Here is a 22,358-nt window from a genome sequence, read left to right as displayed (position 1 = left end):
GTTTTCAAATTTGTTAGAGTACAATTTCTCACAGTAATCTGATATGATGGTTTTAATTTCAGTTGGGTCTGTTGTAACATCGCCCATCTCATTTCTTATTCGGGTTATTTGCTTCCTTTCCTGTTTTTCTTTTGTTGGTTTGGCCAGTGGCTTATCAATTTTGTTGATTTTTTCAAAAAACCAGCTTTTGGTCTTGTTAATTCTTTCAATTGTTTTTCTGTTTTCTATTTCATTTAATTCAGCTCTAATTTTTATTATTTGTTTTCTTCTGGTGCCTGTGGGTTTCTTTTGTTGCTCTCTTTCTATTTGTCCAAGTTGTAAGGATAATTATTTGATTTTGACCCTTTTTTCTTTTTGTATGTGTGCATTTATTCTTATTGATATAAATTGGCCTCTGAGCACTGCTTTTGCTGTGTCCCAAAGGTTCTGATAGGAAGTGTTTTCATTCTCGTTGGATTCTCTGAATTTTTTTATTCCATTCTTAATGTCTTCTATAATCCAGTCTTTTTTGAGCAGGGTATTGTTCAGTTTCAAACTGTTTGATTTCTTTTCCCTGCTTTTCCTGTTATTGATTTCCACTTTTATGGCCTTATGGTCAGAGAAGATGCTTTGTAATATTTCAGTGTTTTGGATTCTGCTAAGGCTTGCTTTATGACCTAACATGTGGTCTATTCTAGAGAATGTTCCATGTGCACTAGAAAAGAACAGCACTTGGTTGCTGTTGGGTAGAGTGTTCTGTATATGTTTATGAGGTCAAGTTGGTTGATTGTGACATTTAGATCTTCTGTGTCTTTATTGAGCTTCTTTCTGGATGTCCCGTCCTTCACCGAAAGTGGTGTGTTGAAGTCTCCTACTATTATTGTGGAACTGTCTATCTCACTTTTCAATGCTGATAGAGTTTATGTATCTTGCAGCCCTGTCATTGGCTGCATAAATATTTAATATGGTTATATCTTCTTGGTGTATTGTCCCTTTAATCATTATGTAGTGTCCTTCCTTATCCTTTCTGATGGATTTAACTTTAAAGTCTATTTTGTCCAAAATTAATATTGCCACTCCTGCTCTTTTTTGATTGTTGTTTGCTCGATATATTTTTTTCCATCCTTTGAGTTTTAGTTTGTTTGTGTGTCTAAGGTGTGTCTCTTGTAGACAGCATATAGATGGATCTTGTTTTTTAAACCATTCTGCCACTCTGTCTCTTTATTGGTGCATTTAGTCCATTTACATGCAGGGGAATTATGGATCAGTATGAATTTAGTGCTATGATTTTGATGTCTTTTTTTGTGTGTTGTTGACAGTTTCTTTTTCCCACTTAATTTTATGTGCTGAGTAGATTATCTTTATACGTTGTCCTTTCCTCTTATTTGTTGTTGTTGATTTTGTTTCTGCTGAGTCTGTATTTTTCTCTTATGAGCAGGATAATTTGTCTCCATTGTGGTTACCTTATTATTTACCCATATTTTTCTAAATTTAAACCTAACTTTTATTTCTTTGTATCGCCGTATCTTCCTCTCCATATGGAAGGTGTATGATTACATTTCTTAGTCCCTCTTTATTATTTTAATGTTGTCTTCTTTTATATAATAACATTGCTGTTACCCTGTTTTGAGCTTTTTTTTTTTTTTTAAATAATCTTGCTTTGTTTTTTTGGATTTCCCTGTCTGGATTGACTTCTGGTTGCTCTGCCCAGTGTTCTCATCTTGGATTGATACCTGATATTATTGATTTTCTAACCAAAGAACTCCCTTTAGTATTTCTTGTAGTTTTGGTTTGGTTTTTACAAATTCCCTAAACTTGAGTTTATCTGGAAATATCTTCATTTAACCTTCATATTTAAGAGACAGTTTTGCTGGATATATGATTCTTGGCAGGTGATTTTTTTCCTTCAATTTTTTAAATATGTCATCCCATTGTCTTCTTGGCTGTGTGGTTTCTGCCAAGTAGTCCAAGCTTATTCTTATTGGCTCTCCTTTGTAGGTGACTTTTCGTTTATCCCTCGCTGCTGTTATAATTCTCACTTTATCTTCGGTTTTGGCAAGCTTGATTTTGTCTTGGTGACTTTCTTTGCAGATCTACCTTATGTGGAGTTCGATGAGCCTCTTGGATAGATATCTTCTCATCTTTCACAATATCAGGGAAGTTTTCTGCCAACAAATCTTCAACAATTCTCTCTGTATTTTCTGTTATCCCTCCCTATTCTGGTACTCCAATCACTCGTAGGTTATTTCTCTTGATAGAGTCCCACATAATTCTTAACTTTTCTTCATTTTTTAAAATTCTTTTATCTGATTTTTCTTCAGATATATTAGTGCCAAGTGACTTATCTTTGAGTTCAGAAATTCTAGCTTCTACTTGCTCAATTCTTCTCCTTTGAATTTTATTGTTAATCTTCTGAATTTCTGATTGCTGTCTGTCTATGGATTTTTCCAACTCATTAAACTTTTCTTTATGTTCCTGAATAATCTTTCTAATTTCTTCAGTTGCTTTATTTGTGTGTTCCTTGGCTTGTTCTGCATATTGCCTCATTTCCTTCCTGATGTCTTGAAGGGTTCTGGATATTAAACTTTTGTATTCTGGCTCTGGTAATTCCAAGAATGCTCTTTCATCTAGAAGATCCTGGGTTCTTTGTTTTGAGAGCCTTTTGAGGTGATCGTGGTCTGTTTCTTTATGTGACTTGATATTGACTGTTGTCTCCAAGCCATTTATAAGTTATTGTATTAGTTTATGCTTGCTTACTGGGTCATAGCTTCTTCCTTTGTTTTGTTTTGGTATACCCCTATGGGTTTCTTGAGTGAGCTAGCTTGATTATTTTCACCTTTGGAGCTCTGACGTCCTGTCCCCAGATGGCTAGAGCTGTTATCAGGTACATCAGTTTAGGAGACCATTCAGTTTTCTTGTATGAATTCAGCTCAGGTTTCCAGGTAGCTGATCATCAAGTGTGTGGTACAAGCTCTGTCCTACAGTCTAAGAGGGGCAGGGGTGGTTGGCGTATATACTGGTATCTGATTGCAGCAGGGGGTCACGCTCTGAACAAGGCAGGGAGCTGAGAACCGACCCCCGAGTGTCTCTGAGGAAAGAGCGTCCCTGTTCCCTAGAGCATGCAGGTGGGTGGGTTCTGCAGACGGACCATGGGCACCCAAAGTTTTTGGTTGTAAGGACTGGGACCTACCAGTTATCTTTGGACCCCTGTTACGGGTGGCTGGGTGACCTGAGTGGAGCTACCAGTCCTTAGGTCCCTGATGTGGGTAGGTGAGGACCTTGTTTAATAGGCAAAGCAATGTCAAACACCAAACACCCACCTCTCCACCTCACAGCTGAAACGGTTGGAGCCTGCCAACAAGGGCCTATTTTCCTGAATTATCTTTTCCCCAAATTGCAATTTTTTTCCTTCCCCAAGGCTGGGAGGATGGCTTTAGGTGCTCAACAGTGTCTATCTGAGGCCCAGGGAATTCAGCCGCTGAAGCTGGCTTGGGGGCAAGGGGGCAGGGTAAAATATACGCAAGTACTTAGCTTTTGCCGAAAGCGCCTTTCTTCTCAGGTTCTGGAGGTGTGAGTAGGCTGTGTGGCTGGCTGCTTCTCTGTGAGGAAACTGCGGCCAAATGCTAGTACCAGCCCGCCCCCACTCCGGGAATGGTGCCTGAGGGCTCCCCATGATTCAGGTCTGGTAATTCCTCTCCGCTTCTGAACGGTCTTTTCCTTCCCCTACCCCTCAGTTCGTTTTCTAAACTTGCCTTTGAAGCTCAGGGCTATGAGCTTGTCACAAATGTACTCATTTCACTTGTTTTTTCGGGTCTTTGTTGTAAAGAGGACTTGCCAGAAGCGTCTGTCTATTCCACCGTCTTGGCTCCCTGGTACAATCTTCTTAAGGAGCCCTGGTAGCACAGTGGTTAAGCACTCAGCTGCTAACAGAAAGATCACTCTGAGGGAGAAAAGACCTGGTGATCTGCTCCCATAAAAATTACAGACTAGGAAGTCCTATGAGGCAGTTCTACTCTGTCCTATAGAGTTGTTATGAGTCAGAATCAACTCGACAGCCTACAGCAGTCTTCTTAAAAGGAAATTTGGAAATTAATTTTTTTAAACATTTAATTGTGTTTTAGGTGAAAGTTTACACAGCAAGTTAGGTCCCCATTTAAAAATTTTTATACAGATCGTTCTGTGACATTAATTACAATTTTCACAACGTATCAGCATTCTTATTATTTTCATTCTGTTTGTTCCGTTTCCATTGATCTAGCTTCTCTGCCCTTCCTTGCCTTCTCATTTTTGCTTTTGGGTAAATGTTGACCATTTGGTCTCATGTAGTTGATTGTTTTAAGAGACACATTACTCACAGGTGATATTGTTTATTTTATAAGCCAATTATTTGGCTGAAAGGTGACCTCCAGGAATAGCTTCAGTTCCAAGTTCAAAGGTTATCTTAGGGTTTTTTTTTTTTTTTTTTTTTAGGAATTTGAATTTTGTCTACATTTTTCTCCCATTCTATCAGCAACCTTCTGTTGTGTCCCTGGTCAGAACGGTTGGTAATGGTTGCCTGGCACCATCTAGTTCTTCTGATCTCTGGCTAGAAGAGTCCATGGTTCATGTGGGCCATAAGTCCTGTGGACTAGTTTCTTCTTTGAGTCTTTGTTTCCTTCATTCTCTTTTGCTCCAGATGAGTAGAGACCAATAGTTGGAAATTAATTTTTAACTTCACAAAACTGGGTGTATCTTTATATTCAGTAATTTTGCTCCTGGGTATCTTTCTAGACATACTAGAACATGTGCCCAAAAGATATATGCACAACAGAGTTCTTGGAATTATTATTTGAAAGATTGAAAAATTGGAAATGACCTAAATGCTCTCCTCCCAAATAAACTATGCTGCATCCAACCATGGAATACTACCCAGAAGTTCAAAAGAACGAGATAAACCTATTTGTTTTGTCACGGAAAGAAATCCAAGATATATTTAGAGTAAAAAAAAGGAAAACTGGAGAATAACACCTGACATGTAATAACATTTATGTTAAAAATATATACAAACTCTAATTCCGTATATTCTCTCTAGATACTTCTAATATCTCTTTGTCTTAGGTATTTTCGCTATGACATATTCAGGTGTGGATTTATTTTATTTACCTTGCTTAGGACTCACTAGAATTCCTGTATCTGAGAATTCATCAATTCTGGAAATATCTCAGTATATGTTTAAATATTGCTTCTCACACATTCTCTTCTCTTTCTGGAACTTCTTTTAGATATATTTGGGTCTACTCATTCTCTCTTCCATGTCTATTATCCTATCTTTATATCCTCTATATCTTTATCTTTCTATGCTGCAAAGACAGATAAAATATCCTTTCAGGTTATTAATTTTCAGTTCAGCTTGTTGTCGTTAGGTGTTGTCAGTTTGGTTCCGACTCATAGCAACCCTATGTATAGTGGAATGAAACACTGCTGAGTCCTGTGCCATCCTCACAATTGTTGTTATGCTTGAGCCCATTGTTGCAGCCACTGTGTAAATCCAACTCGTTGAGGATCTTCATCCTTTTCAATGACCCTATTACTTTACCAAGGATGATGTCCTTCTCCAGGGACTAGTCCCTCCTAATAACATCTCCAAAATATGTGAGACTGAGTCTCCCCATCTTTGCTTCCAAGAGACATTCTGACTGTACTTCTTCCAAGACAGATTTGTTTGTTCTTCTGGCAGTCCATGGTATATTCAATAGTTTTTGCCAACCCCATAATTCAAAGGTGTCAATTCTTCTTTGGTCTTCCTTATTTTTTTTATTTATTGTCCAGCTTTCCCATACGTAACAGATGATTGAAAGTACCATGCCTTGGGTCAGGTGCACATTAGTCCTCAAAGTGACATCTTTGCTTAACACTTTAAAGAGGTCTTTTGCAGCAGATTCGCCCAGTGCAATTTGCTGTTTGATTTCTTGACTGCTACTTCCATGGGCGTTGATTAAAGTTGTCAAGAGCTTCATTTTACTTGGATCCACGATCAATTCAGCTATGTCTAGTAATTTGCTGTTGAACTTACCTATTGAGATTTTAATTTCAATGACTATGTATATATTTTTCATTTCTAGAAGTACTATTTGGTTTTTTGGGGTCTTTTGAAAATGATGTTTTGTTCTTTTCTCATGTTTTTTCTTTTTTTTTTTAATTAATGTCATTAATCTACTTTACAGTTGGGTGTACTACATCTTAGTCTGTTTGGACAATTCCAGTTAATTAATAATGCCCTTCCTTCGTTCAAATGATAAATTATATGGTTACTTTCTTTATAGTCTATATCTGATAGTTCTATTTTCTGAAGTTTCTGACTTTGACAGCTCTTGTGATGTTCTGTTTCCTTGTGCATTTTGCAAATTTGGACTACAAACCCATCTTTAGTAAGGCTTTATCTGTGGGAATCCCTAGCACCTGGGTAGAAAGTGTGTTCCTCCAAAGAGGTTTTATGTTTGTTTCTCTTCCATGCCACAGGATACTTTTTCATGTTAATTTCTTGGCTTAGGGGTTCCAGGATGCTGTGGATAGTATGAATTCAAACCCCAAACCTGAGTGAGGGCAGGTCTATAGGTACTGGAATTCTCAAGTGACTTTTTTTTTTTTTTAACTGATTTAAAACAAGTATATAATAGAAGGCTAGGTAGTAATAAATGCTATGAAGAAACATCAAGCAGGGAAACAGGAGAAGGAGTGATAGTGACAGAAGGTGGTATTTCAATAGGGTGATTGGGGAAGTCCTCCCTAAGGAGATGCCATCTGAGAGGATATGTGAATAAATAAGCCATACAGGTATCTGAGGATGGAGAATTCCAAGCTGCATTTCAAGAGGGAAGCCTGTGTGCAGAGTGAGACAGAAGTGAATGTTGAAGACAGTGGAGAAGCCAGGTGTGGCTGTGGAGTGGGAAGAAGGAGGACTGGAAGGCTTTCACAGGGTGTAGACACAGTGTTCTGGTCTCTGAAACCGAAAGGACCTGGTCTAATTCAATCAGACCCTGCATCTTCTCAGCTCCTCTCATTCCTCTCTCTCTGATTCCCAAATGTTCTCTCCCTCCTCATTCCATGGGCTCACCTGAAAGCTGAATATTCCAGAGTGAAGAGATATTTCTCTGGAGAAAGCCTGAAAGGATTCCAGCCCCTTCCAAACCAAGATCATTCTCGGAAATATTCTAAAAGGCAACAAAACACTTAAGTATGTAAAAACCCTTCCGAAGGGCCCTCATTAATAAACAATGTCAGCGTGAAGTTACTCGAGGTCTGCACCAAGGGAGGAGCCCTGGTGGCACAATGGTTAAGAGCTCGGCTGCTAACCAAAAGGTTGGCAGTTCAAATCCACCAGCTGCTCCTTGGAAATCCTATGGAGCAGTTCTACTCTGTCCTATAGAGTTGCTGGGAGCAACAGGTTTTGGTTTGCACCAAGGGAGTAGGGTTGGGGTGGGTAGGGGGCCCAGGAGGTAAGGATTAGAAGGATTGAGGCTGTGCAAAGAACATAGCTATCGAAAATCCTATGAAGGGCAGTACTACTCTGAACCATATTGGGTTGTCATGAGTTGGAATCAACTCTCTGGCAACTGGTTTTTGTTTGTTTGTTTTTTAAGTACCAGGGTTAAATTAGGCAAGTGGGAAGTCATTGAAGCCAACTTCAGGGAAAACAGACCAGCCCAAGGGTCTCACTGTGGCAGCAGAAGATGTGGGTTTGGAAGCTGGTTTCTGGCTTCCCTTCTTCCTGTTCTTTGCACAACCTCAATCACCAGGCCTTTCTTTCAAGGTGCCTCTGGGTGGATTTGAACTGCCAACCTTTCACTTAGTAGCTGAGTGCTTAACCGTTTGTGCCACCCAAGAATGCCTTAAATCAGTTGCCATCAAGTCAGTTCCTACTTATGGCAACCTAGTACTTCTGTACTAGCAACCTATAGCAGGCCCATAGGACAGAATAGAACTCTTTCAGAGGATTTCCTAGGCTATAATCTTTACAGGAGCAAATCGCCAGATCTTTTCTCCCACGGAGCTGCTGGCGGGTTCAAACCGCCGACTTTTTGATTAGCAGCCGAGTGTTTAACAATTAGGTCACCAGGGTGCCTTCCTAGTACTTTAGATAGGCAAATAATATTTTATAAAATTATCATGCCTTTATTTTCCTTGAAAAAGTTCACTTTAAGGCAACTAGACAGAAGTAAGATGATCTATGTAGGGGCTTATAAGGTCCCAGATGGAAATGGTTCCTTAGGGTTTTCCATGGTCACAGGGAGCGTGGTCCCCCGGCCAGCTCTCATACATGGCACTCCTCTGAAAAGCCACTTCTAGAGGAGAGGAGCCTGCGGTGGGATCGCAGACAGCCTGGGAGCCAGTGTGGGCTTGGGCAGGAGCCTCTGGGCTGGTCTTGAGTGGGTTCCGAGCCCCGAGGTGTGGTGGTAGCAGCAACGGAGAAGGCACAGTACCAGCTCCTGGATGTAGTAGTTCTCATGCAGCATCTGCATCAGGCTGGTGACGCCCTCCTCCATCATACAATTGTCTCCCAGCTCCAGGCTGATAATAGTCGTGTTGGACTTCAGCCACCACAAGGGAAGGGGGAGAAAAACACAGAGTTGGTTGGTGACCTAAGTCAGTTCCCTGCCATGGCCAGAACTTGTCCCCTCTCTTGAACAGCCCGTTCAGATCAGAGGGGATGGAGGTGCAGGCTAGGAGTTCCAGAGGAGTAGATAGGAACAGGAGATTTGCACAGAGGATGCTCCATCTCAAGGAGCCTCGCTAGAATAATGTGCTTATTCTGGGCACTTCCCTGGGGGAATTTAGACGAGAAACGTTCAAGTAATTAAAGCCCTGAAAAGAAAGAGGTACAAGGATGAACTGGACAAATTTGAGCTATTTAGCCAGGAGGACAGAGAACCATTACCTACTTCAGATTAAGGAAAACGTGATACGTTTAATAAGGGTATTTAGCAGAAAGTTCTTGCAAGGAGGGTTTGTAAATCATTACTTTGTCTGCTTCCTTCAGAAGTCTTTATTTTAGTTGTCCGGCACTTTTTTTTTTAATCAGGAAGCTGTCTCAAGGCTGTTGGGAAGGAGCTGGACTTAAATCAGTGCTCTTTCAGTTACATCCAAACTAGCCTGCATTTCCACTGGGAGTGAAAGCAGAGGAAATTATTTGCGTTGCAGCAGGAGGAACTGGGATTAACTCTAACCAGAGTTTTTTCTACCCACCCCTTCCCACAAACCAGTTGCCGACCAGGTGATTCTGACCCAGGGCAACTCCATGTGTGTCAGAGTAAAATCGTGCTCCATAGTTGTTCAATGGTTGGTTTTAAGAAGTAGATTGCCAGGCCTTTCTTCTGAGATGCCCCTGGGTGGACTCGAATCTCTAACCTTTTGGTTAGCAGCCTGGCATGTTAACCGTTCGCACCATCCAGAGAGTTCAGTGGCAGAATTCTTGCCTTCCATGCGGGAGACCTGGGTTAAATTTCTGGCCAATGTACCTCACGCATAGCTACCACCCATCTGTCAGTGGTTGCTTGTATGTTGCTATCATGCTGAACAGGTTTCAGTGGAGCTTCCAGACTCAGACCGACTAGGAAGAAAGGCCTGGCAACCTACTTCCAAAAATCAGCCAGTGAAAACCCTGTGGATCACATTGATCCACAACTGATCACAGGGTGGTGCAGGACCAGGCAGCGTTTCCTTGCCTTGGGTGCCATGTCCACAGTGGCTAACAATAGTTTCCTTTTCCCAGAACAGAAAGGTACAGAGAATAGGCCAATCTTTGGACGCAGTGAGTGAAGTAACAAGTATGGCAAGGATCTCTAGGGGCTGTTTCCCCTTCCAAGAAAAAGGAAAGTGTGACAGTGCATGGTACTGCAATGTGGAATGGCTCACCCAGGAGCTTCATGGAATGTCTTTTGGTCTCAGCTCTCTGGGCAAAGTTCCCTGGTGCTCAAGGGCAAGGGCAATAGCTCAGGTGATCTCTCAAGTCCTCACAGGCCTAAACGTCTAGGTCTTATTTAGCAGTGTGCAGAAACCTAGCTTGCATTACCACTTCCAGAGCCACCCTAGGGACCAGCTCATTGCATGGTGAAACAGGAGGCCCAGTCACCAACTCCATCCACGTTCATGACACATGGCCCAGTTATCTACTTGTCACCCCCTGTGCTAACTGCTGAGGAAAAGATGATGATCACAGAGAATCTCTGCTCCCCAGGGGCCTTTGCTGCACCATGTGTAAGGGCATAGTGCTAGGCCCCAGAGGGACAGATACAAAGAGAATGAAGTATGATCCTTACTATCAGGGTGATTTAATCTGAGCCAAGGAAACACAAACATGTAAAAAATTAAATAGTACAGAAGGTAAATAACAGTTCGGTTGTGACACCAGAATGTCACAATGATTAATTGTCCAATGAATGATACAGAGAATCAGAGGAGAAACTTCCCCAAAACAGACACTGCTGTTACTAAGAAACGAGCGGTCCAAGTTCTGAGAGGACCTTGTCGTTATTATCTATTTTTTCCAGGAAACTCATGAGGTAATGGTGTGTCCCAAACACTTTATTAATCAGTATTTCAACCCTCAGTGAATTTCACCATGGCTTTGTTCTTTTTCTGCTCTTCCCTCCCTGCTCCCCTTCCCAAGAGAAATAGTACAATCTCGAATTTCATGTAACTTCTTAATGGTTTGTGCTAAGCACAAATGCTGTTGTTATATCCTTCTCCCTCCCTCCTCGCCCCTAAAATGAGCTATATTGAACTTTCTCTTTACCTTCCTAACTGACAGTGCTGTGCTGATATACAATTGTTAAAATTTCTGAGTGTTGTGTGTCAAGGGAGTTAGTTTTGCACATCATTAATTATAATTATATAAAGCTATGAACAGTTCAAGGTCAAGTCCTTGTTTGGCCATGCCAACCCAAGAGACAACATTATTCCTGTGGGAAAACCATCTGTTGTACAGTGTGGTCTTCAAGAATTATAACGTTCTAAAAAGCATACATCGAATGAACTAGCGAACCCTTTTATAGCAAAGGTGAACTTTGGAATTAAGACCCAGGCTAATACTTTGTAATGTGCTTTCACTCAGGCCCAAGCCCAGCCCAGCCTAGCCCCTTTCCTGGGCCCATGGGCTGGTGCCTTTGCTTTCTGAATAGGAAGGAGTATAGACTTCCAAGTCCCGGGACTCCAACAGCCTCTTTCCTAGGTGCTAAAGGGGAGTCCATGCCTACTGGAGAAACCGACTGGCAGTGAAGCAAAGCCAATGGCAGGGTGGGTGTAAAGCTTGCAATTTAAGCTTTCAGAGGGGAGACCTACCACCTTGTCAACCCCCCACCTCCTCCAAGTCTCACGTGTCCCCATGGCATGCTCACCACCAGGGCTATAGCAATCGCCTTGGTACCCTTGGGGCCCAGCCCATGGTGATTGAGGTTCATGTAGGACTCCTCCATGTTCCGGATGAAGTAGGAGACGGGCACTACACCCACCAGTTTGCAGGCCTCCAGGTACAGCTCCTTTTGTCCAGTGGTGAAATATTTCTCAGAATCTGTGAAGAAAGACAGGGTAAGGTAGGATTTCTCTTCCACCTTTGCCTCATCTCCCTCTAACCCGGGCGGAACCCACTTCTGAATGCCAGCTCCGATGACAGAGGATCTGTCCCCATGGGTATGAAGTCTAGAGGGCAACTCCAATCCAGGAAGTCAGCCAGAGGCGGGAGAGGGAAACTCTAACTCCAGGAAACCCCAAATGATGTCTCCCTTTGGGTAGGAGATGAGGACCCTGGTTTTAGGCCCCAAGCTTTCCTTGGAGAAGAAAATAGCATGCTGCCACCTTCCCAGGCTGGTATATCCCATGACTGACCATCAAGGATGTGCAAAGTTCCAACCCTCTTGCCTATCTTGGGTCAACTCTCAAGGACCCAAACCAGACAAAAACAGATGGTTTTTGAGGCGGTGGGAGTCTCCATTTCAATTTCAGTTTCATTGTTGCTGTTAGTTGCCGTCTAGTGGATTCCAACTCACAGCGACCGCATGTGTGCAGAGTAGAAGTGCTCCATAGGGTTTTCAAGGCTGTGACCTTTCAGAAGCAGATCACCAGGCCTATCTTCTGAGGTGCCTGTGGGTGAGTTCCAACCGCCAACATGACAGTTAGTAGTCAAGTGCTTAGCCATTTGTGTACCAGGGGAGTCAGGGATAAAGCTTTACTAAACATTTAGATAGGACCTCTCTTTAGGTAAAGCTAATTCTTCACTACACAGGGGGTATTTCCATCTTGCAATGATTTGTATCTTAAGAAGCCCTCTCTGTCCTACTTGGGCTTCTAGTTGGTACTTCCTCTCTAAATGTTTAGTAAAGCTTTATTCCTGACACCCCTGGTAGCACAAACCGTCAGGAGACCTGGTGGCATCACTGGTTAGATGTTCAGCTGCTAACCGAAAGGTTGACAGTTGAGATCCATCAGCCGCTCCTTGGAAACCCTATGCGGTAGTTCTACTCTGTCCTATAGGGTTGCTATGAATCAGAATCGACTCAATGGCACCTAACCACAACAACAGCAAAGAGAGGTCTGGCTTTGCCTTCGGCCACTGGGAGGTGATCTCTAGGCCCCTGGAGTGTCCTATCTGATAGGATCGTCTTTGTTGACTGGGGGCTTTGGCCAATGGAAAGTCTAACAATGTGATTTATGATGGGGCTTTAGGACATGCCGTATCAGTTCTGACCTCCGGAGGAACTGGAGACTAAAGATATTAGCCAGAACCTTTGGGAACGGCTGGAGGTTAAACAAAGGTCAGCTATGCAGGTAGTATGTGATTGAGTCCCAGTAAAAAACTCTGGACAGCAAAGGCTCAGGTAAGCTTCCCTGGTTGGCAATACCCTGCGTATTGCCACACATTGTGGCTGGAAGGAGGTAGCGTTGTCTGCGACTCTACGAGGAGAGAATGACCAAAGGCTCGCATTTGGACCCCTCCCAGACCTTGCCTTATGCATCTCTTCCTTTGGCTGGTTCTAATTTGCATCCTTTCTCTATAATAAAACTGTACTTATACATATAACATATTCGGTGAGTTCTGTCAGTCATGCTAGTGAATTATTGAACCTGAGGATGGCTGTGGGGAATTTGTAGACAGCTGGCCCGAAATGAGAGGGGTCCTGGGGACCCCTGAACTTGTGGCTGGTGTCTGAAGTAAGGGCAGTCTTGTGGGGACTACTCCCCGAGACTGTGCAGTTTTCCCAAACTGATTACACCCCTAAGTCACCAGGAAACAACAAACAAACTTGCATTTAAGTGGGCTTTTCTGTTTTCAAAGGCTTGCGTGTCATTTTTCCTCATATAAAAGATTGTCATCCTTCTTTTACCCATGACAAATCTAGCCTAAGATTATACACAGCTGATCTGCGCTAAAGCCAGCCAACAGAATCAGATCGGGGACACCACCAATCCATCCCAACCTCTTTGGGGCCTTTATTCCTTCAGCTTTAGACCAGCCTGGCTTGTGGTCACTGGGAGTCAGGCTTCCCTGGATCCTGGCTGGCCCAGCAGCTGCGCCCCCATTAGGTAAGCCCAGTCCATGGCAAGACTTCCTCTCGCCTGCTTGGGTCTATGTCTGCATCTGTTTTCCTTTGGATCCCAGGACTTTTGGCCAATCCATCCCAAACATTTCTAAGGCAGACAATGAGAGCTTTGTTGGTTAAAGGACAACACACTTACAAGGAAGCTGATTTTTGCATGCACAGCTACAAAGTGACCTTCTCTTTGGTTGTAGAACAGGGTTTCTTAACCTTGGCCCACTGGCATTAGGGCTGGATAATTCTCTGTTGTGAGGGTTTGTCCTGTGCATTGTAGGATATTTAGTAGCATTCGTAAGGTCGCTATGAGTTGGACTCGATTTGAAGGTAACAGGTTTGTTTGTTTTTTCTGGTCTCTACGCAGTAGATGACTCTAGCAATCTGCCTAATGTCCTCTGGGGGGCAAAACTGCCCCTGGTTGGGAACCACTTTTGTGTAGGAAAAATGGCCAGCAAACTGCTCCCTTCTCCCCCTTCTGTAGCCTCACCACCAGCTTGCTACTTCCACCTAGGCTCACGCCCTCCCAGAAAGCCCTTCCTGCCCTATGCTCAGCATCTCAGCACCAACTGCAGGAGTGCCAGGAGCCAGAGCAGCTGAGGCCAAGTTTCTGTTCCAGCACAGTGTCTTGAATTTTTTTACCTAATTTTTTTTGTGTTTTAGGTGAAAATTTACAGCACAAATTAGTTTCTCATTCAAACATTTATATACACAAATTGTTTCATGACATTGGTTATAGTCCCCACAATGTGTCAGCATTCTCCCCTTTCCGCCCTGGGTTCCTTGTGTCTGTTCATCCAGTCTTCCTGTCCACCCCGCCCCCGCCGCCTTCTCATCTGTGCTTTTGGACAGGTGTTACCCATTTGGTCTCATACATTTGATTGAGCTAAGAAGCGTGGTCCTCATGTGTATTATTGTTTGTGTTATAGGCCTGTCCAATCTTTGGCTGAAAGAAAGGTGGACTTCAGGAGTGGCTTCAGTTCTGAGTTACCAGTGTGTTCAGGGGCCATAGTCTGGAGGTTCCTCCAGTCACTGTCAGACCAGTAAGTCTGGCCTTTTTTTTGTCAATTTGAATTTTGCTCTACATTTTTCTCCGCTGTATCCGGAACCATCTATTGTGATCCCTGTCAGAGTGGTTGGTGGTGGTAGCCAGACATCATCTAGTTCTCCTGGGCTCAGGCTGGTGGAGGCTGTGGTTCATGTAGTCCATTAGTCCTTTGTGTCTTTGGTTTTCTTCATTTTCCTTTACTCTGAACATGATGGGACCAATAGATGTATCTTAGATGGCCACTCATACACTGTTAAGACCGCAGATGCTACTCACTGAAGTAGGACTAAGAACATTTTCTTTATGAACTGTGTTATGCCATTTGCCCTAGATGTCCCCCGAGACCATGGTCCCAAGCCCTCAGCCCCAGTACCTCTGTCCCTCAAGGTGTTTTAGATGTGACTAGGAAGCTTCTATAACTTTGCCTTAGTCAAGTTGTACTGACTTCCCCTATATTGTTTTGTCTTTCTCTTCACCAGAGTTAACACTTGTCTACTATCTAGTTAGTGATTTTCCCTCCCCACTCCTTCCCTCCCTCCTAACTATCATAGACTGAGTTATATTCTATGTGTAAAACATTTAAGTTTGTGTAATAAGTAGACTAATACAATATTTATCCTTTCGTGATTGTCTTATTTCACTCAGCGTAACGCCCTCCAGATTCATCCATGTTGTGAGATATTTCTCGGACTCATCATTGTTCTTTATGCTGCAGTGAACATGGGTGTGCATATGTCTATTTGTGTGACAGCTCTTATTTCTCTTGGATGTATTCCTAGGAGTGGGATTGCTAGATTGTATGGTATTCCTACTTCTAGCTTTTTAAGGAGGTGACATATCATTTTCCATAGTGGTTGTACCATTTTACATTCCCACCAGCAGTGCATAAGAGTTCCAATACCCCCACGACCTCTCCAACATTTGTTATTTTCTGTTTTTTTTTTTTTTAAATAGTGCCAGTAATGTCAGGGTGAGATAGTATCTCGTTGTGGTTTTGATTTACATTTCTCTAATTTTAATGATCTCAAGCAATTTTTCATGTGTCTGTTAGCTGCCTGAATGTCTTCTTTGGTGAAGTGTCTTCGCCCATTTTTTAATTGGATTATTTGTTTTTTTGTTGTTGAAGTGCTGAAGTATTTTATAGATTTTAGCACTTCCTCATGTGTCTGTTAGCTTCCTGGATGTCTTCTTTGGTGAAGACATTTTTTAAATTGGGTTGTTTTTTTGTTTTTGAAATATTTTATAGATTTTATAGATTAGACCCTTGTTAGATATGTCATAGCCAAATTTTTTTTTTCCAGTCTATAGGTTCTCTTTTTACTCTTTTGGTGAAGCCTTTTGATGACCGAAAGTGTTTAACTTTTAGGAGCTCCCAGTTATCATGTTTGTCTTCTGGTGTTTGGGTGTTGTTAATTATGGCTTGTATTGTATTTATGCCTTATTTTAGGGGCCCTTACTGTCCCTATTTTTTCTTCCATGATCTTTATTGCTTTAGATTTTGTATTTAGATCTTTGATCCATTTTGAGTTAATTTGACATCTAGTCATGCCAGCACCATTTGTTAAAGAGACTGTCTTTTCCCCATTTAATGGACTTTGGCCCTTTGTCAAATATCAGCTGCCTGTAGGTGGATGGATTTATGTCTGGGTTCTCGATTCCGTTCCATTGGTCTATGTGTCTGTTGTTGTATCAATCCCAGGCTGTTTTGACAACCATAGCTGTATATAAGATCATGTAATGTAAGACCTCCCAATTTGCTCTTCTTCAATAGTACTTTTCTTATCCAGGGCGTCTTTCCTTTCCATATAAGAGTAGCAATTAGTTTCTCCATCTCATTAAAGAATGCTGGTGGAATTTGGATCAGGATTGCATTGTATTTGTAGATCGCTTTGGGTAGTATTGACAGTTTCACAATGTTGAGTCTTCCTATCCTTGAAAATGATATGTTTTTGAATTTACGTAAGTGTCTTTTGGTTTCTTGCAGTACTGTTCTGTAGTTTTCTTTCTATAGGTCTTTTACGTCCCTGGTTAGATTATTTTCCTAAGTAGTTTATCTTTTTTTGGGAAGCATTCCGCTGCTAACAAAAAGGTTAGCAGTTCGAATCCACTATCTGCTCCTTGGAAACCCTATGGGGCCATTCTGCTCTGTCCTGTATGGTCACTATAAGTCAAAATTCACTCGATGGTAGTGGGTTTTTTTGATGAGTTATTGTAAATGGTATTGATTTCCTTTTTGAAGTTCTCTGTGTTGGTATAGAGGAATCCAACTGATTTTTGTATGTTAATCTTGTATCTTGCTACTTTGCTGAAACCTTATATTAGTTCCAGTAGCTTTCCTACAGATTCTTTGGGGTTTTCTACATACAGGGTTTTCATAACATCTGCAATAGGAATAGTTTTACCTCTTCTTTACCAATTTGGATGCCCTTTATTTCTTGTCTTGCCTCATTGCTGTAGCTGGGACTTCTAGCACAATGTTGAGTAAGAATGGTGATAAAAGGCATCCTTGTCTGGTTCCTTTTCTCGGGGGGGATGCTTTCAGCCTCTTTTCATGGAGAATAATGTTGGCTATTGGTTTTGTATAAATGCCCTTTATTATGTCGAGGAATTTTCCTTCAATTCCTATTTTGCTGAGAGTTGTCTTGAGTTTTTGGCATCAAATTCAGTCCCTAGCGGTTTTAGTCCATCAAAGCAGAGCAGGTACTCCTTGGCTTTTCCCTTGGGACTCACACTGCTCTGTTCGATGCTGGCATCAGATGTGTCCAGAGTTTGGCCTTTTCTAGTTGTATTTACTATGGTTATATATGTATACATATATACATATATTTTTAACTTGTATTGTGCTTTAAGTGAAAGTTTACAAATAACGTCAGTCTCTCACACAAAAATTTATATACACCTTGCTATATACTCCTAGTTGCTCTCCCTCTAATGAGACAGCACACTCCTTCCTTTCGCTATCTATTTTCGTGTCCATTTGGCCAGCTTCTGGCCCCCTCTGCCCTCTCATCTCCTCTCCAGACAGGAGCTGCCTACATAGTCTCATATGTCTACTGGATCCGAGAAGCTCACTCTTCACGGTATCATTTTCTATTCCATAGTTCAGTCCAATACCTGTCTGAAGAGTTGGCTTTGGGAATGGTTTCTGTCTTGGGCTAACAGAAGGTCTGGGGACCATGACCTCTGGGGTCCTTCTAGTCTCAGTTAGACCGTTAAGTCTGGTCTTTTTATGAGAATTTGAGGTCTGTATCCCACTGCTCTCCTGCTCCCTCAGGGGTTCTCTGTTGTGTTCCCTGTCAGGGCAGTCATTGGGTGTAGCCGGGCACCATCTAGTTCTTCTGGTCTCAGGCTGATGGAGTCTCTGGTTCATGTGGCCCTTTCTGTCTCTTGGGCTCATAATTACCTTGTCTTTGGTGTTCTTCATTCTCCTTTGCTCCAGGTGGGTTGAGACCAATTGATGCATCTTAGATGGCCACTTGCTAGTGTTTAAAACCCCATATGCCACTCTCCAAAGTGGACTATGGCTATATTTTATTTATTAAATATTTTATTGTGTTTTAAGTGAAAGTTTACATAGCAAATCAGGTTTCCATTTAACAATTTCTATGCAACTTGTTCCATGACATTGGTTACATTTTTCATAAAGTGTTGACGTTCTTATTATTTTCATTCTTTTGTTCTCTTTCCATTAATCTAGCTTCCCTGCCTCTCCTTTGCTTATCATTTTTGTTTTAGGGTAAACGTTGACCATTTGGTCTCATATAGTTGATTATTTAAGGGAGCACAGTATTCACTGGGGGTATTGTTTATTTTATAATCCGATCTATTATTTGGATCAAAGGTAATTACCGGAAGTAGCTTCAGTTCCAAGTTCAAAGGGTATCTTAGGGCACTAGTCTTTGGGTTTCTCTAGTCTCTGTCAGTCCAGTAAGTCTGGCCTTTTTTTTTTTTTCAGGAATTTGAGTTTTGTTCTACATTTTTCTCCCTTTCTGTCCAGGACCTTCTATTGTGTCTCTGGTCAGAACAGTCAGTAGTAGTAAACAGGCACCGTCTAGTTCTTTTGATCTCAGACTAGATAGATGAGGCCGTGGTTCATGCAGGCTATTAGTCCTGTGGACTAGTTTCTTCTTTGAGTCTTCGGTTTCCTTCATTCTCTTTTGTTACAGACGAGACTGATAGTTGTATCTTAGATGGCTGCTTGTAGCTTTTAAGACTCCAGGCACAACTCACCAAACTAGGATATAGAACATTATCTTTATGAATGATGTTATGCTAATTGATCAAGTTATTCCATGAGACTAGGTCCCAAGACTTCAACCCGTGTAAACTTATCCTGCAAGGTGTTTGGCTGTGTTAAGGTAGTATCTGTAACTGTGCCCCCATGTGGTTTATTGTATATATGAATATATACGCAGTGCATATAAACATGTATATACATATGCCTGCAGATACACTTGTACATGCACACCCATGTACTCACGTGTGCCTTCTATGCACATATATGCATACATTTGTATATGGTTCTGTTTTAGAGGCAGCTTGCAACAGTGCCACCACTAGGTGGGGGCATGGGAGGAATGAGATAGAAGGGGGAACCTAATGTAAAACACCCAGTGTTTCTATTGCCACTTTCTCCAACCAGGCAAAATCAGGTGTTAAGAGCAATATTAGTGGCAATCTTGAAATGGAAAAGAAGTCAGAAAAAGCATCAAGAAAATGGGTAGGGGGATGGAGAGTAGGTCTGTGTAGGAAGGTGAAGTCGTGTGTTGACCACAGTGGGGAGGGTTATGAGTTGACTCTATGTAGATGAGTTTCACAGTTTAATTTGGCAGAAGACCCTTTCCCATCTCTGCTGCTTCTGAATCACTGCCCAGCACCCAGATGCAAGAACCCAGGAGAGGTAGGGCCCCTGGGCTAGTCTCAGCCTGGGAAGTATGAGGTGGACTGCATTAGGCATGGCCAGCATCATTCTCCCCTTGCACCATGAATGTACTCCTTGGCACTTCCCTCCTTGGGGGAACTAGGAGGAAGAAGAGGGTGGAAGTGTTGTCTGCAATAATGGAGTCTTTGCTCCAGCAAAGCCAGCCCCTAGGACACACTTAGATTTGCCTGGGGGAGACTCCAAGCATTCAAGTAGGGGAAACTAGAGCTCTAAGGGGGTGGAGGAAAGTGACCCAGATGCAGATGGTCCACAGAAACACTCCAGAGCCCCTGGAATATGGAATATGGAAGGCAGATCGGCAGGGTGGGGTGAACATGAGATCGGTGAACCACGAGATTGGCAAGTTCCTGGTGGCATTGGGCAACTCACGTGCTCTCTTTGAGCCTCAGTTCCCACCTCTGTAAGAAAAACAAAAAAACCAAACTCATTGCTGTCAAATTGATTCTGACTCATAGCGACCCTATAGAACAGAGTAGAACTGCTCCATAGGGTTTCCAAGGATGTAATGTTTATGGAAGCTGACTGCCACATCTTTCTCCCTTGGAGCATCTGGTGGCTTCAAAGCACTGATATTTTGGTTAGCAGTCAAACGTGTAACCATAGTGCCACCAGGGCAGTGGGTAAGTTAGTTAAGAGGGGTATGATAATGGCGACCTCTTGGGGCCATTGCAAAGATCACGTAAGATGCCATATATGGAAACATTAGAAAACCAGAAATCCCTGTTCCTTTATTGGTTCAACTTTCAACAGGCTAATGGAGGACACAGTGAGGCAGGCTGTGAGCTTGGGCAGGCCAGCCTTGAGGAGGACGTGACATAAACTCTGCACAGGCATTTCTGGCCACATTCCTGTTACAGGATGTCCCGCTGGGCAGGGCCATGGTCACTGAGGAAAAGAGTGATAGGGCAGCTCCCAGGAAACCAGATTCCTCCAGTTTTTGAGGAAGGAGGCCAGCCTGACACCACTCCTAGATACCCCCTCACCTTCGATCTCGAGGTCTGTTTCTGAACTCTCTCGGGCTGGTTTCTCTTTTTCAACAGTCAGCGGGACTTCAGCCTCACAGTAGAGTGTGTCATCACTATCTTGTGATGCCGGCACAAGCTCGTTCTCATCTGGAAGAAACATTCATTTCCTTGATTCTGGGAATGCATCTTGCCACCAGATTCCCTCCGTCTCTGCGTCCTTCCTCTGGGTCCCAGGTCCTGGCTGGGAATCAGTCTTCTGTGGCTTGGGCAGAGGGCCCCCAACCCCTGCTAGGGAGACTGTGTTCTGCAAGCCCTCCCTTCCTACCATAGGGCGGTTTGCCACTGAATCCTCTATGGTCCGTGGGGTCTCAGGAGATCTGCTGCTTCTGCCCCCACTCGTTGTTTAGGGCCTACCTCGGAGATCAGCTCCTTGCTCCCTCTTTTGGCTTCTTATTTGGGTGGGGTCAGGGTCTGCTGTTATTCTTTCTGGTGAAGGGATGTGTCCTAAAGCCTTGTCTCCCTCATTGTCAGGCACAAATGGTGGGAGCTGGAGGGAGGGAGGCAAAGGACAGGGGAGATGGTGGCTTGGTTCAAATGTAAAACAAAAATGGAACGGGAGCAGTCCAGGCAGTAAGAGGGGTAACTTCATTCTTAAAAATTTGACCTAGCTTCTCTTCCTTCCAATCCAAAATTTATTTTATGACCAGGAAGAAGACGGGCTTGCAAAATCTGCCTCGGATTGGAATTAACTGCTATACAAATCCTGTTTGAGGGGAGGTTGGTGAGGACAGCAGAGCTTCCCTCACGTCAGTCCCCTTGAGCTGCCAGATGGGGGCTTTTCCACCACTGGGTCACTGATCTGGGACCAGACATGGGCTCCCGAAGGTCATGTACTGGGTTCAGAACTCATTCGTCCTCCATCCGCAGGCCTGGACAGTTTGGGAGGAAGCCACCCTACTCTTTGAGTGGGCTCAGTTTTGACCACCCAAGTTCTAGGATGGTGGGGTTCCAGAAGAGTCCATACAAGTCTGTGTCTTTCTTAGTCCTTGTCCATAGACTCAGCCCCAACATTTATTTCCCAGCCTGTGAGACAAGGTCTGTGTGACATGGGCTGGGAGTAGCAATCACTGGCAGTTAGAAGTCCACCATTTTTGTTGCAGTTCAGCCACCAAACTGCTGTGTGCCATCAGGAAAGTGATACTTTTCTGAGTCTTAATATTCCATTAGTCAAACACTTAAAATTCCATGCAACCAGTGGAGTACTGATAAATGTTTAACAGCTGGCTCTCCCCAAAAATGTCCTGATTTTGTTGTGTTAGCCAATTTATGTGGTGTAAATATTCCCAACATGGCTGATTTCAAACTGCTAACATGATGTCAAAAATGAAAATTAAAGTTGGCTAGAGCCAGTAGGAGCCAGTTCTAACACAGCACTGCAAGCAACTCTCTTATTCCCTGCTTGCCAAGCCCTGAACCCAGGTCAATATAACACCTCATACCAATTCTAGAGGGTCCCAGGGGAGGAGAGATGGGGGCTTCGGGGCCCATGTAATCACTGGGTGTGATACTGAGGGAGCCTGAAAGACCTGAATGGTCAGATATGGGATGCCTTTTCACCTTTTGTCTCAAATTCAAGAGGTTCATCATTGTCCATGGTGCCAGGACCCTCTCGGGAGTTGCTGCCAGCTTCTCACCACCTTTCTGCTGCTTCCCTAAGAAGCACACCTGTCCGTTCACTTCTGTCTCAAACTTTGAGCACCCTGCCTTCACATAGGCAAATCCCAGGGGGGTCTGTAGTTATCCTTCCATCCCAGCAAGCCCTAGGGAGAGTGGGCTTTGTTGGGAATTGGTCATGCATGGAT

The 22,358-nt window shown here is 43.0% G+C and overlaps 1 protein-coding gene across 1 annotated transcript in view; it reads right to left on the bottom strand.

Moving 5' to 3' along the window:
• Positions 1-22,150, bottom strand: part of LRRC74A (leucine rich repeat containing 74A) — a 41,582-nt gene extending 19,432 nt beyond the window's left edge. Inside the window, exons 1-5 of the mRNA XM_049897539.1 lie at positions 22,114-22,150; positions 20,515-20,643; positions 11,352-11,524; positions 8,439-8,546; positions 7,073-7,169 (exon numbers count right to left, since the gene is read on the bottom strand). Coding sequence (XP_049753496.1) covers positions 7,073-7,169; positions 8,439-8,546; positions 11,352-11,524; positions 20,515-20,643; positions 22,114-22,150 — 544 coding nt within the window. The remainder of the gene's footprint in view (positions 1-7,072; positions 7,170-8,438; positions 8,547-11,351; positions 11,525-20,514; positions 20,644-22,113) is intronic.
• Positions 22,151-22,358: the final 208 nt, after the last annotated feature.

Source organism: Elephas maximus, chromosome 10, assembly GCF_024166365.1.
Source record: "Elephas maximus indicus isolate mEleMax1 chromosome 10, mEleMax1 primary haplotype, whole genome shotgun sequence".
Lineage (NCBI taxonomy): Eukaryota > Metazoa > Chordata > Mammalia > Proboscidea > Elephantidae > Elephas > Elephas maximus.
The sequence above is the reverse complement of the archived record's forward strand: the minus strand, read 5'-3'. Positions and strand labels throughout refer to the sequence as shown.